This window comes from Pogoniulus pusillus, chromosome Z, assembly GCF_015220805.1.
Source record: "Pogoniulus pusillus isolate bPogPus1 chromosome Z, bPogPus1.pri, whole genome shotgun sequence".
Classification (NCBI taxonomy): domain Eukaryota; kingdom Metazoa; phylum Chordata; class Aves; order Piciformes; family Lybiidae; genus Pogoniulus; species Pogoniulus pusillus.
The window spans coordinates 68,443,846-68,459,494 of record NC_087309.1 but is presented as its reverse complement, the minus strand read 5'-3'; the positions used below and the strand labels follow the sequence as shown (position 1 = coordinate 68,459,494).

The window sequence follows — 15,649 nt, the reverse complement described above, 5'->3', positions numbered from 1 at the left end:
GTTTTCCCTAACAGATTCTTTTCACGTACAACAGGAACTTTATCACCGTCTACTGTTTGGACCATGTCTGATTGTGCAGGTCCTGCTCTGCTTACTGAACCTCTACTATTTACCAACCAGGCAGCTTGTGCTAAATGTTTGTCCCAGTTCTTCAGAGTTCCACCCTCCATGGCTTTTAGGGTGGTTTTCAGCAAACCATTGTAACGCTCAATCTTCCCTGAAGCTGGTGCATAGTAGGGTATTGTTGGGAGAAGGAAAGAAATGGACACCGCAGCCAATCCAATATGGATTATAAGCAGGTGACAACTTTATTGGAGCAGCAGCGTTCTTTTATAGCAAGCAGCTAAGGTATTCCACTGTCAGCAATTGCTTATCTATAGCTCTACGGGATGCACTTGTGTGGTCCTTTCCTTCAAAACAAGTATTGTGTTCCTTCTTCACAACAGGAAACACATCCTTTTTCCCCTTGTTTACCACTTTGCCCAAGGACAGTGTCCTTGGTCACTTTGTCACATCAGCATGTTGCAATCTCTTCATTCTGCTGACCCACCAATTTCATATATTCTCCGTGCCCATTCTCTCTTAGCCATTCCTCAACAATTCCCCCGTTTTGTTTTTGGGCCAGCAGAATGGGTGCTCGAGTTGCTTTCTCCACACCACGCAAGATGCATGAGTAGGCTATCCTAATAATCAAGAGTACAAGGAGAACTATTCCTAGCAAGCGAAGCACTTCCTTAATAAGGCTCAGGAGCCATGGTGAAAGTCCACCGACAAGAGACTGGAGCCATTTGTCAAAGGGGCTCGTCTCCTGCTTTATCTTCTGCGTATGTTCCTTCAACCATGTCAGTTTTTTGTGAATTGACTCACTATGATCTGACAGGTTAAAGCAACACATACCTTCAAAATCTTCACACCCATGGCCCTGGGCAAGCAATAGGAAGTCTATAGCGGCGCGGTTTTGAAGCAAAGCGTGTCTAAGGCTATTCTGATCTACTAGCAGCTGCTGTAAAATGTCGGTCGTTACATTGGCTTGTTTAACTGACCAACATGCCAATTTATCTATTTGTCGCAATGCCTGGGCAGCAGCAACCCCAGGTGCGAAAAAGGAGGCAAACACCCTAGCGGTGAAAGACCAAAGCTCTACATCATCCTTACAGTCCGGACCTAGTGCGGATATTGAACGCTTTTCCCGCCTTACCAGGCCCGACAGTTTGGTTATGTTCAGCCAGTCCCGATGGTGAGGGGCAAAGAGGCTAAGCCTCCCTAAATAGCAGGGCCCACCATAGGCATTCCTCGGTATCCCCTGCCATGCTCTGTCACCACATATTAGAAACATGTTGGGCGGTAAGGCCTTGGCTGTCTTGTTGTTCCATAGCAGGGGTATGTTACTTTTCCTAATGTCCTCAGTATTACTGAAGAGAACACTGGTGGCCCCATAAGCTCCTGTACTACAATTATAGGCATGAAATCCACTGTGTGCATTACAAATACTAGTGCCACAGTACCCGCCAAGAGATAAGAAGTCATCATAAGGTGGCCCAGGTGACACGTCTGTCCATTGGAAATTTTTCTCAGGGCTTTTAGACAGTACACCCAGCATTTGGGCCACATGTACCATAACGTTCATACCCCTAAACTTGTCCCCAAATACAAAGCAAGTCTTACTCCACCCCTCTTTTTGATGTCCTATCCTTTGGGAGCCCAATAACTGCAGCTCTTGAGGGTCCCAAGGCATTAAAACATTCAGCCCCTGCAAGAGGGTGGCTGCGCACTCAGCAGGGATTTTGGAGTTGATACAGCTGCCAGTGGTATAGTAGTCTCCCCCTTTTTGTTTTTTGCTTGGGTGACAGCACCAAGCAACATGTGCTCGGCGGGCAGGATGTTCCAGGGGCTTGTTGATGGCCGCAAGTGGCCAGCAGCAAGTTGTTCTTGTATCAATAGATGGGCTTGTTGCAGTCTCTCCTTCTTAAGAGGCCACTGTTCCACCCATACCGGGTCGTTGGTTAGCCAGGTCAAAGGTATGGGGAAAGACTGCTTGACAGTGGCCACTGCTGAAAAGGGGTTTCATTAGTTAGTCGAACCCCTAGTTGAGAAAGAGTATCTCGGCCCAGGAGGCCGTTGACACCATGTGGCAGGTGCATGATGGTGATATGCAAGTGGGCACTTCGGCTATCTAGCGTCAGGGTGAGCTGTTCAACTGATTGTTGCACACTGGCTGTGCCCCCAACACCTTCAACCCCTTTTACACCTGCAGTGGAAGGCCAGTGCTTGGGCCAATTTCTGCTTGCCACTATGGTGATGTCTGCACCAGTGTCCATCAGCATGGTAAGCTGCAGTCCATCCCTTCCATTAGAAAGGGTTACTGTGACTTCTGGTCGGTGCCTCATGTTCATTGTCAGCATAGCAGCTGTTCCTGTAGAGCCAAATCCTTGAGCCGCCCGTTCTGTCTGTGTCAGGGGCTGGAGGTGACCGGTAAGATGAGGGTACGGTAATAACTGAGCGATGCGGCTTCCAGCTGGTATGTGGATAGGTGGGAACAAGGTGTACAGCATGATTTGAATAGTGCCGGTGTAGTCTGCATCGATGACGCCAGGAACAATGCTCAGTCCTTTAATTGCAGAACTAGATCGTCCCAATAACAATGCGCCGACTTGACATCCGTTAATGACCAGGGGCCCGTTTATCGTGGTGGCAATCCTGGTCGGGCGTGTGTCGACTAGGGTACAGTCTACTGCCGTTGCCAGGTCCAAGCCGATGCTTCCCCTGGTTGCTGGCTGTAGGTTACTGGAGCCGCTACTTGTGTCGGTGCGCAGGGGCCGTTCGCGCTCCGCCTCCCGTTTCCCGGCGATCGGCATGCTAGCGTAGCGTGGTTTGAAGTTCGGCAGTGGTCACAGAAGACGCTCTGAGCTCGGCAGCGGTCCTTGTAATGTCCCAGCTGTCCGCACCGAAAGCAGCGCTCTTGTCGCCGTGGCAACCTCCTCGGCGCTTGCACCAGGGGCGCGAGCGCGGCCAGGACTTTCTCAACCTGCGTCTCTACCACCCGCTCCAGGGCGTTCCCTGCCCCCACTGTAGCTGGGTCCTGAGCCTGCACTTGGTATGCTCCCGGACCGGACTGACCCCCCACGCTCTCCAGCCGCTGGACGCGCTCTAACATGTCCTGTACCGAGGCATCTTGCGGCAGAGTAACCAGGACCTCCCGAACCCGTGGCAGGGCGTTCTCAAATGCTAACTTCCTACCAAGGGTATCTGTTACGTGTTCAGGGTGACCCGATAGTGCAAGGGCTTCATGCAGCCTGTCCAGGAAACTACTATAGGGCTCACCTGGCTTCTGCTTGACGGATAGGTAAGAGGGAGAATAGGTCCCTACCTTCACATCCCCCAATGCTACTTGTGCCAGTCTCATAGCTTCCTGCAACACGGCTGGGGGTAGGACTAGCTGAGCCTGTACCCCTACATAGTGGCCCTTGCCCAGTAATTGTTCTGCCGTCATTCCTGCCAGGGGGTCCCCTTGTGCCCGAGGGGTCGTGGCTGCCATCTGACAGTATCTCTCCCACTGAGTGGTGAACTGCATCTGCTGGGACGGGGTTAGAATCATTCGCACTACTTGCTTTATGTCCTCCTGCGCTAATGTCCCACTCGCTGAGAACACATACTGCAACATTTGTTGGGCGGGCTCACCGTGCAGCCCCGATTGCCTAACCGTCTCCCGGAGCTGCGTTAGCAGCTTCCAGTCAAAGGCTTCATGCTCCCCCTGTAACTGGCCCCGCGCCTGTGGCTGATACACTACTGGCCACGCCTTGAGCAGCTCATTAGCAGCCTCCATATCGCCCGTGGCTGCAGCCCGTCTAGCTATCAGATGCCACGGCTGGCATTTCGGTGGGGGCAGCTGATCGTGCACAGAAGTCCCTGAGTCTTTCTCCTCTCCTGTCCTTTCCTCTTCCCGAGCCTCCTCCTTTCCTGCGCGTACCGCCCACGCTCTGTCTTTATGCCGCCGCTTTTTAAACAGTTTTTTAAACACTTCTTCCATTACCCCCTCGTTCTCACTGGTATCGCTACTGCTCCCATCAGTCGCGGTGCTGTCCGAATCGCCGCAGCGGGACGGGGCAGTGGAGCCGCTGACCGACCCCTGCAGCGAGGTCTGAGTGGTCGCTTCAGTGAGGAAGGGATTATTGTGGGGCGGAGCAGTGGGGAAGGTGCAGGGCTCCTCACGCTGTGCCGGCGATTCTGATGCATACGGCGGTGGTGAGGTGGCGGCTGAAGACAGAGCTCCGGCTTCAGCCGCAGTTCGGGCAACCGTTACCGGTAGCCCCACGGAGGGGGGGCCAGGAGCAAGCAGATGAAAAACTCCCCCTGGCTGGCCCTCCGGGCACTGAGGCTTATCAAGTTTCAGCGTTACGGCAGCGGCAAGGTCCTTCTCTGCCTTGTATCTCTTAATTGCATTTATCGTCTCTCGCCAGGGCACTTGGAGCTTCTTAGCCTCCCTCTTATCACTGATAACGTCATCCCATAAATCACTCCCGAATGCTCGCCACTCAGTTTCGTCAAAGTAAGCGTCCCCGGTTTTAAAATAGCCCTTCGTGCAACCATAGGCACACAAGCCGGGCAATAACCTTAGGTTATAGTCCACTTTTCGCTTTTCTAAAAAGCTTCTGAGCAAAGAAAGCGCTACCTCTTTATCCATGCTGGCCAGCCTTAATCGCGCCTCCTGCTCTGCGACGGCGTGAGCTGTTTCTCACTCCCGGGCCGCTCTGGGTCCCCGACCGCCCTCTCGGCCACGGCGTCGCCGCTCCGGTGCCCGCTCACTGGTCCTGTCTTCTCCCAGTTCTCGGTTAACCCCTTCGAATGAGGAGTCCCTGTTCGGGCGCCACTGTTGGGAGAAGGAAAGAAATGGACACCGCAGCCAATCCAATATGGATTATAAGCAGGTGACAACTTTATTGGAGCAGCAGCGTTCTTTTATAGCAAGCAGCTAAGGTATTCCACTGTCAGCAATTGCTTATCTATAGCTCTACGGGATGCACTTGTGTGGTCCTTTCCTTCAAAACAAGTATTGTGTTCCTTCTTCACAACAGGAAACACATCCTTTTTCCCCTTGTTTACCACTTTGCCCAAGGACAGTGTCCTTGGTCACTTTGTCACATCAGCATGTTGCAATCTCTTCATTCTGCTGACCCACCAATTTCATATATTCTCCGTGCCCATTCTCTCTTAGCCATTCCTCAACAGGGTATGTGATAGATCCACTCAATGCCATGCTCTTTAGCCCAGTTTTTCACAAGATTGTTCTTGAAATGAGTGCCATTGTCTGACTCAATTCTTTCTGGAGTTCCATGTCTCCACAGGATTTGTCTCTCCAAGACAAGAATGGTGTTACGTGCAGTAGCATGTGGAACTGGATAGGTTTCCAGCCACCCAGTGCTGGCCTTTACCATCATTAGCACATACTGCTTGCCAGAACGAGATCGAGGTAAAGTGATGTAGTCAATCTGCCAGGCTTCACCATACTTGTACTTTGACCATCTTTCACCATACCATCAGGGATTGATTCGCTTAGCCTGCTTAATAGGAGCACAAATGTCAGAGTCATGGATGACTTGGGTGATAGCATCCATGGACAAGGCAACTGACGTATCACATGCCCATCAGTATGTTGCATCTCTGTGTTAATGTCCATATGAATCATGGGCCCACCGAGCTGGGAACAGTTCACCTTGGTGTTTGCAATCAAGGTTGAGATCAGAGTTGGTATCAACTTGAGAAATCTTAGCAGCTTGGTCTGCGTGTTGGTGGTTCAGTGGTAGAATTCTCACCTGCCATAAGGGAGGCCCAGGTTTGAATCCCGGCCAATGCACCCAAGAAGGATAGAAGTGTCCTTTTTGTTGGTGGGAACTGCCATGGGGGAGACTTTGTTAATCACATCCTGAGGAATGTGACAGCGACCATCCTGCCACTGCACTCCCAGAAACTGAATTTCTCTGGCAGGTCCTTTGACCTTGTTTCTCTTAATGACAAAACCTGCTTGCAACAGAATGTCAATGATTTTTTTACCTTTCTCGAAGGCTTCCTCAACAGTTTGGCCCCACACAATGATGTTGTCGATGTACTGGATGTGCTCTGGAGCTTTACCTTTCTCCAGTGCATTGTGGATGACTGAGTGACAGATGGTTGAGCTGTGTTTCCACCCCTGAAGCAAACGATTGAACTGGTACTGGATTCCTCTCCAGGTGAATGCAAACTGAGGCCTACACTCCTTTGCTATGGGAATAGAGAAGAAAGCATTAGCAATGTCCATGGTTGCATACCACTTAGCCTCCTTCGATTCCAGCTCCTACTGGAGTTCCAGCATGTCCGGCACAGCTGTGCTTATGGATGGCGTGACCTCGCTGAGGGCACGAAAATCAACTGCAAATATCCAATCACCATTCAGATTACGCACAGGCCAGATGGGCCTGTTGAAAGGTGAATGAGCTTTCTCAGTGACAGCCTGACTCTCCAATTGATGAATCAGCTGATGAATGGGCAACAAAGAGTCACGGTTAGTTCTGTACTGCCTGTGGTGCACAGTTTGAGTAGCAATTGGCACTTCCAGGTCCTCTATGTCATGATGTCCCACAACTGCAGATTCATCAGAAAGTTCAGGTCTAATGGACAATTTCAATTTACCATCCTCAGTCTCTACAGATGCTATTCCAAAAGCCCATTTGTGACCCTTAGGATCTTTGAAACAACCTTGTCTCAAAAAGTCAATTCCCAGAATGCATGGCGCATCAGGACCAGTTACAATAGTGTGTGTCTTCCACTCTTTACCAGTTAAACTGATCTCAGCCTGTATCTTAGTTAACTCTTGAGATCCACCAGTGATTCCAGAAATAGATATGGACTCTGTCCCTTTGCAATTGATGGCAATAAAGTACACTGAGCACCTGTGTCAACTCAAGCCCTGTATTTCCGAACTTTTGAACTGCCAGGCCACCTAATGAATACATTCCAATAGATTAGGTTCGCTCCACTATCCCTTTCCTCCTCCTGGCTGGAGATAGGGCACCCCTAATGCTGAACATGGGATGTAGGGTGTACACAATGATTGGTGTTGTTGTGAGAGGAATTGCAATTGTTGGAATAATTGCAGTTGCTCTCGGGAGCTGAAGAAGTGACAGCTACTTTTATGGCATTGGCAGCAATGCCTCTTTTTCTGCCACTTTGCAGTTCCCTGACTCTCTTTGAAAGAGCTGAAGTATGTTTACCATCCCACTTGTTCATGTTCTCCCCATATGTGTCACACAGAAGTATCCACAGTGACGCACGTGATTGCTGCTGTCTGGGTGGAATTTGTCTCCTCCTGGGCTGGAATTGCCTTGCAGGAGGCGGGCGTCTGTTCCTGATGTCAGAAACATGCACCCATTCAGATGATGCAGGAATGGTATCCTTTATCAGATTGGAAATGAAGGTTTTAAGATCCTCCTTCAGTTCCTGTCTCTTTGATGTCATTATTTATGTCTTTCATCTCTGTAGTCATAGTTTTTATAAGAGGGACTATGGCAGAATGTGACAAACTGTCCTCTACCTGCCTGAGCTGGTCAGTGAATTCACCAACAATGATAGACCTTCCATTATCACCCCTTGATAGGAACTTGCTGGCCAAGATGTTAGCATAGCATGAAGGAGGAAGCTTAATCAGCTTCTTCATGAGACCTGTTGCAAGAGGAATGTCATCAGGCTCATGAGTGCCATGATCTCCATAAAGCACTTGCTTCACAGCAAACTCCTTCAGAAGCTTAATTCCCTGCTCAATGGTGTTCCACTTCTTGACAGTCCATGGCAGATCATCTCAGGAAGGATATCTCATAGCCACAGCCAACAGAAGGCATGTCCACAAGCTAACCTTACCAAGAGGACTCACCAGGTATTTGTCCACTCCACTCTCCTTGGTGAGTGATCCTAGCTGCTTGCCAGACTTGTCCCTTACCTGCAGGACATTAGCACCAATGCTACGGCATCTCACTAGCCAGCTTAGGATTGGTTCACCTGATTCCCTTGAGTATTCCTTTCTAACTTCCCTGATCTCTCTGAGTGGATACTTGGAGTCCTGGATGTCATTGTCCTCCTCTTCCTCCTGTTGATCTGGTTGTCCCTGGACTAGAAATAGAACCTTCCTCATAGCCCTCTTAAACTCATTGGAACCATCCTCTTTCCTGGCAGCCAACCTCATAGCACTCTCTCATTTGAGTATTGAGATCTCAGCATGTTTGCCAGGTCTCTCAGACTAAATGCCTCCTCTTCCTCCTCTTGCTCACCAGAAGTCCCCTCTCTTACACCCTCCTTTGAGTCACACTTTGTCAGAAGCTGTGTCTTGGCTTTTGCCTTAGCGAGTGCCACAAAGGCCTGCACAGCAACAGACTTTGACGTGTCTACTGGAGGGTCTGAATCATTGGGGGTCTGACCTGGGGTCTGTGAGTTCCAATCTGCCTTACAGCTAACAGGGTTCTGGTCTGCTGGCTGCTGTGAGTTCAGACTTGGACTGACTGGGCTAGTCTTACTAGTATTATCAGTGTTATTAGGAACATTCTGACTTTGAGCCTGTACTCCTGGGATGCCTGCCAATCCTTACTTGTTGTCATTACCATTAGGAGCATTGGCAGTTTTCGCAGAATCTGAAGAGGGAGGTGCAGGGACTGGCTGGGGAGAAGGTAGTTGTTGTGCCCCTGAATTATCATTGTTTTGATTTCCACTGTTACTTTGTTGATGCAAAACTGTCCCTGAATTTGGCTGGGGAGAAAGTAATTGTTGAGACACTGTCCCTTTTGCTTTCGAGACAGAGACTTTCCTAGTTCTTACAGGCACTGCATTTGAATTTTTCACACATAATGCCAGAATTAATATGAAAATAAAAATTACAAGACATAAATTGACACCTAAGCTTAACACCATGGTCTTACATGAACATAATTCTGAACAAATGTCTGGCATCTCAGTTCTGGGGTTAATTACCCTCATGAGGGCTGTAGATAAAGCAGTGTTTTGATTGCTTGTAATATTATTGGCAAATACCCCTGTAATGTTACTGGTAAGATTTTCAGTGACATTAAAACCAGCACACCCAAGAATGAAATCTCCCCAGGACCAGAAAATGCTTGTAAGTTTAGCTTTGACCTTCTTAAAAACTACATGAAGCAAGAAATAACCAATTTGGTCTTTGATCCAATTGTACACAAGAGAACAGAAAACAAGCCACACGATAGCCCCCACCAAATAAAATAGCTGCTTTATTAGCTTCATTCTGATTACCAGGGTTAATTAACAGTCACTCAAATGAATTTGCCCCACATTGGGCTCCAAATAAAAATATGAGGTGCTTTGGGTGTAACTCGCCCCCCCACACTTTAGAAGTACCCAACTAGACTCAGCCAGACTCTGGGAATATAAATGAAGCTATTTATTTACAGCTAGCACAATATACAAGCAGATATTTACAGTATATACAGTTATATACAGAAATATACAAGGTAAAAGTAATACAGAAACACAACTCCCCTCCCAGAAACCTGAGTCTCCAGGAGGGGCTCTCAACCACCCCTGCACCTTCCCCCTGCCCCTCTCAACCTTACCCCAGTCCTAAGGAAGAATAGAGGTTCAGCCAAGAGGTTAAGAAGCAAGGTTAGTGGAAGGTGAAGTTAGGGAGCTGCAGCTCAGTTCGATTCCAGAAGCAAAGTGAAGACAAAATGGCAAAAGTGTTATCTAATGTTTACCCTTCTTGTTCCCATACATCTCAGTGAGACTGTGAGGGGAGTAGACATCACTATTGTTTTCCTTTCACAGCCTATCATCTAGTTTTTCTCACCAAAACATTCTAGCCTGCTTCAAACTAGCACACCAGGGAAGCAATTGTCGCCCTGTACCACCTGCGGCAGTGGTCTGGATAAATCTTGAGTACTATTTTTAGTTTTGAGTCACTCACCAGAAGAAAGACATTGAGGTGGTGGAGCGGATCTAAAGAAGAGCAACAAAGCTGGTGAGGGGTCTAGAGAACAAGTCTTAGCAAGAGTGGCTGGGAGAACTGGACTTAGTTTGTAGAAAAGGAGGCTGAGGGGAGACCTTAGTGCTCTCTACAACTAACATAAAGGAGGTTGTAGTGATGTGGGTGTTGATCTCTTCTCCTTAATATCAGGTCGTAGGATTAGAGGAGATTTCATCAAGTTGCATCAGGAGATTTTTAGATTGGGTATTAGTAGACATTTCTTCATTGAAAGGATTGTCAAACATTGACTCCTCAAGGAGGTGGTTGAATCACCACCTCTCGAGGTGTTTAAAAAGCACATATATAGAGGATACAATGGGCCAATCATGTGCTCTTCTGTCCGAGAAAGCCAATTGTATCCTGGATGCATTCAGAAGAATGTGGCCATGAGGTCAAGGGTGGGTCTCCTCCCCACCTTCTTGATCCTGGTGACACCACATCTGAAGTATTGTGTCCAGTTCTGGGCTCCTCAGTCCAAGGGGGACAGAGAACTGCTGGATAGAGTCCAACAGAGAGCTGTGAAGATGATTGGGGAACTGCAGCATCTCTCTTACGGGGACAGACTACAAGACCTAGGGTTCCTTAGTTGGGAGAAGTCTGAGAGAGTATCTTGTCAATGCACACAAATACCTAAAGAGTGGAGGTCATGAGGATGAGGCTAGGCTCTTCTCAGTGATGCTCAGTGGTAGTACAAAGGACAGTGGGAACAAACTGGAACACAGAAGGTTTCACTTGAACTTACATAGAAACTTTTTTACTTTGAAAGTGACAGAGCACTGGAACAAACTGCCCAGAGAGACTGTAGAATCTTCTTCTCTGGAGACTTTCAAAACCTGCCTGGACACATTCTTGTGCAACATCATCTAGGTATACCTGCTTTAGCAAGACATTTGGACTAGATGACCTCCAGAAGTTCTTTCCAAGCCTCAGCTTTCTGTGATTGTATGGCAGACATATGCTAAGGGATGTGGTTTAACACCAAACTTGTTGGAGTGTGGTTGGATCCTATGTTTTTTTCCAACCAAAATGATTCTACAATTGTATGATTTATGTATATGTGAACAAGGCTCTTTATTGTCCTTCCTTGAACTGACAAAATAAGAAAATTAAAACCCTGGGCAATTTTCCTTCTGTAACATTATTGTAGCCTCTCTTTGTTCTCTTAGAATTGTATGATTTGCTCAGTCTCTTTAAGAAATAACATTATGAGTATAAACAATGAAAGATGGAGCCTAACCTGCCATATCAGCACTGTTAGACTCCCTACTAATGCTGAACTTCTCTGATGCATGACATTGCAATCCTTCTGCCAGATCTGGCAGTTGTTACAATCTCTCATGGTAGGTCTCTGTGGAACTATAAAATTATGGGCAGTATTGCACAAAGATCTTTTAAGTGGCAGCAGAGCATCCCTCTTTCTTCCATTCAGAATTGATTAGAAAACTCTCTCCCACACCTATTCCTTGCCTTTAAGCTAGGACACAATGTGGTTTTCTCTCTCTTGAATGGAATTTATTTTAAAGAGGTATGTGCAACAGGTTTATGCATGTATTGATTTGGAAAACATTTATACTTATATTCAGAACGTGTCTGAATTCATTCAGGGGCACACATTTTGCATAATGGTATACAATAAAGATCAAAATAGGAATGTATTTACCATATATCTAGACTGGTATTTACTATTGCTGAATAAAATAAAAATAAAATATGCAAAACTGTATTTACAACAGTTTCTCTGCTGGGAAATCACACAGTAGATCTGAAAAAGCATCAACATTCTGAAGAAATTAAGTCTACTTTTCCAGATGGATCTAATTTTTTAAAAAGTGAACAGGAAAATGTTTGAATCATACCAATATTTCTTAACCAATATTTAAGATGAAAATTGAGTGTTTAATAAATTGCTTTTTATTTCAAGTATTAAGTATGTCTACAATATACCTTATAATATCTATAATGCAATATAATAATTGTCAAACTACAAATGATGCAGGCAAATGATAAGTCACATAAGTACTTCTAATTTCTGTGCCAATTTTTCAGTAGGGGGAAAGGAGTGCAGTCAGTAAAGTAGTGAATTAAAGTATGCTGTTTAAGCTTCTGGCACATTGAGCAACTGGCATGCTCTAAAGTGGATATTTTCTATAGGAACTGTTATTTCAGTATGAAGAGTAGATAGAAATTGTAATAGAAAATACATTATGCAGAAAAGCTTCTTTGAGAAACTACTTGTGTAGTTGTAACCAAGACATACAATTACCCAGAGACAAACATGACATCTTAAGAATGCAGAACAATTGCCTGATTAGAGGAATATTTCTCTTTCCATCAGGGGAAGGTGAAAACAGATGAAATCTCAGATTTTAATTTGCAGTGTTTTCTTTGCAGATTCTTCTTAACATGTTGTAAGCAAACTTCATGAGATGTAGCAACATTCAGGAAATACTGGTTTTCATCAGTAACAGTTCAGTCATACCTCCATGAGCAGATATCTGCTCCAATACTTTTGTGCAGTTCTGCCTTTCTTTTCATTAGGTGCTCACCATCCACCCCAGCAGCTATGCTGTTCTCTGTGGAGCTTCTTTGAAAATCTTTGAGGATGTTGGAAACTGTCACTTTTGAGAATCTGTTCCTTTACTGTGGCATTTGGTAGGAATGATGTGGTAAGATTGTGGTGGAGGGGCAGCAGCCCCAAAACTGAGGCTTCTCTATGCCTCTACATGCCTGGACATGTTTTTCTGCCAGGGACCTATGGCAGTAAACAGGTTGTGTAACACACACACGCCCAGTCTGTGTACCCCTGGGGTCCACCCAGGTGATCCCCTATTGGGAGGGTCCAGGCAAACAGCTACTGCCTATTAAGGTAAGGTTTGGCTTACTGCCAGCCTGATTGGTCACTTTAGATGGCTAAATGAGCCATGAATCTAGGCTCAGAGTCTATAAAGAGAGGTGCAAAGGAGCACTACATGTTCAGAGCATTCAGAGGTTCAGACTTAGCTGTTCAGACTCAGCTCTCTGATCCATACAGCAGCACCCTGCTGCCCTGACCTGCTTGCATGGCCTAGACACAGAGTCAGGCCCTTACTGTCTTGCAAACATTACTGAGGCTCAGCCCTCTTGCATTGATCTCAAGGCACAGTTAAGCTGTCTGCGAACCCTTTGAGAAGCAGAGCGCATGCGTGCCTGCACTTGATACTTATATGGGGAGCTGAGAGCCCCCTGCCTAAGCCTAGAGCAGCCGTACATACTGGCTTGCTATCCTTGCATTTATCTACGGAGCTCAAGTCTCCCTGCAGCCCGGCAGACCCTGCTTGCCAGCTGCCCTGTAAGCCTGGAAAAATCTAGGCTCAGCAGACCTTCCCGACTGTCTGCTAACCTGTTGGAGAAATTCTTGTTAGCTGAGCACACAAGAATTGATAAACAATGAGCAACCCGTGCTGGGAATGTCCTTGAATCCATCTTGGGAGTTTAGATAGCAGGCACAGGGTAGCTTCCCCCCACATGCAGCTGCAGCGGGTGGAGTGCAGCTGCAGGTGGGCAGAGTTTAGCAAGCCCCAGAGGCTGACCCTCAGATTGTTATGGTATGCTGACCTATTGATGCCTTACAAGTAACTCTGGACCCTCTGACTGTAACCAATCTTAAGCTGAGCACGCCTCTTGCTAGAATGCATATAAGTTACTGTATCACGGAAATAAAGTGGATTTGACCATCTAACCATAGTGGTGAACAAAGAGTCATCTTCCCATAGCGCTCCACCGAACGTGTTTTCCAACATCTGGCGCTCGAACAGAGGAGTCAGGACGCAAGCTGGCCACAGGTGAGACTGCGTTGGTGGCCAGAGGGTTGGCCTGAAGAAGAGGGGGCTGATCATCTTGGGGGACGTTCTCTGCATCGGAGAGAGTAAGCGTCATTTGGTGCTGCTGGGCCGGGTAGTGCTGCCCAGAGGTGGCAGTAGTCTGGACGTTCATTTCGAGAGTGAACAGCCCGTGTGTGTGTAGGCAGGTAAGGCCCACAGTGGATTTGCTGAGGCACTGTGTCTGCTGGCGTATTTATCTCATGAGAGAAGTTCACCGGACATTGAGCTCTGAGAGCTGCTGGCCCGGGCGTGTGTGCAGGGTCATGTGAGTAAAGAGCCTCCCATGATTTTAAAATCAAAAGTGCAGCGGGACGTCAGAGACGCGCTGTGGGACGTGGTTCTTAGCAACGGTAAAGATGCTGAGTCGACCTGACACACCCATAATGGCGGCTGCCCGTAGCGACCCGCCGGCAGCCAGTTACAAACGCTTCTCAGCTTGAAAAAGTTTTCGGACCTGCTGCGTGGAGGGCAGCTGCCTGCCGCTGTGTGTGCTGTGTCGGATCTGCCGCTGTAGCCCGCGCGTCCCCGCAGATGACTGCATGCGATGCGGGACACAGACTTTTAGCTTTCAGCCAGTAAGAGACGCTACTGAAGGTACAGAGGAACGAACGGTAAAGAAAGAATGGACCGACGGCAGACGCGACCGCACCGGACGGCTTGGGACCCTCCCTTTCCCGCGGCTTGGCGGAACAGTCTTCAGATCCACCCCCTTCACCGCCGCACGCCCGCCCGCCCCATCTCCAATGGACTGCGTCCCAAAGCCTAGGGGTTTCCTGTGAGCCTTCAACGGCTGGGGGGCTGAGGGAGATGCTGGGGGGATCGGTGGGGTGGGAAGAATTTGTGGGTTTCCTTGAGTCATTTCAGAGTTTAGTCAATTTGCGTTTGTACAGCTACAGGGAGATTAGCAATTCGATAGCTCACAGCTTAGCCTCTGGTTTTTTTTTTTTTTTTTTTTTTTTTTTTTTTTTTTCTCTCTCTCTCTGTCTTGAAGAGTCCAGGAGGAAAGACAGCAGTTTGGAACTTTTAAGAGTAGATTTCATGTTGTGTACTAAGGATTAATAGTGGGATGGGAGAAGGATGAAAACAGCAAGTGGTGGCTGACCTGAAACAGCTGGGGGTTGGGCAAGATGGAGGGCCGAGGACAAAAGCGGCGCTACGGCTGCTGGCCTCCTCCCCCTCCTCCCCCCTCGCTTGCCACCTGTGGAGGGCCCACGGGGCCCCGTTCCCCCCCAGCCCGTTGTTTCCTTTACTGATTTTTTTTCCTTGCTAGGAGGCAGCGAAGCCTCGAAGCTGTTTTGACAATGCCAGATGTGAGGAGAGAGCTCTTCACTGGGAGACTGATTGGATACTGGAATGGGTTCCCCGGGGAGGTGGTAGAGTCGCTGTCCCTGGTGCCCTGGAGCTGTTCAAGGCAAGATTGGACGTGGCACTTGGTGCCATGGTCTGATCTTGAGCCCCGTGGTGAAGGGTTGGACTTGATGATCTCTGAGGTCTCTTCCAACCCTGATGGTATTGTGATACTATGCTACTGAAGACAGATGTCAGAAAGTTTATGGAAATGATAGCAAGAATGACGAGGACGACGGGACCATTTTTGCCCCTGTTACAGGCATGGACACGCACAGGTGTATTTTTTTAGTCACCTGATGATAATGGTTTGCATTCTGGATGATAGCTGATAGTTCCTGGCTGGGGTATTCACCATCGCCTTACTGGTTAATTCCTTCTACAGATTAGGCAACAATGACTTTTGCACCCACTGCTCAGTGGCAAA

The 15,649-nt window shown here is 47.7% G+C and overlaps 1 protein-coding gene across 1 annotated transcript; it reads right to left on the bottom strand.

Moving 5' to 3' along the window:
• Window positions 1-283: 283 nt before the first annotated feature.
• Window positions 284-1,627, bottom strand: LOC135192956 (uncharacterized). Its single transcript, XM_064176342.1, has one exon. The coding sequence runs from the start codon at window positions 1,625-1,627 to the stop codon at window positions 515-517; it is 1,113 nt and encodes a 370-aa protein (XP_064032412.1). The 3' UTR covers window positions 284-514.
• Between the last annotated feature and the right edge of the window lie 14,022 nt (window positions 1,628-15,649).

What these genes read in the sequence shown, in the direction of transcription:
- LOC135192956 (XM_064176342.1), bottom strand. Translation starts at nt 1,627, where the DNA reads ATGAACGTTATGGTACATGTGGCCCAAATGCTGGGTGTACTGTCTAAA.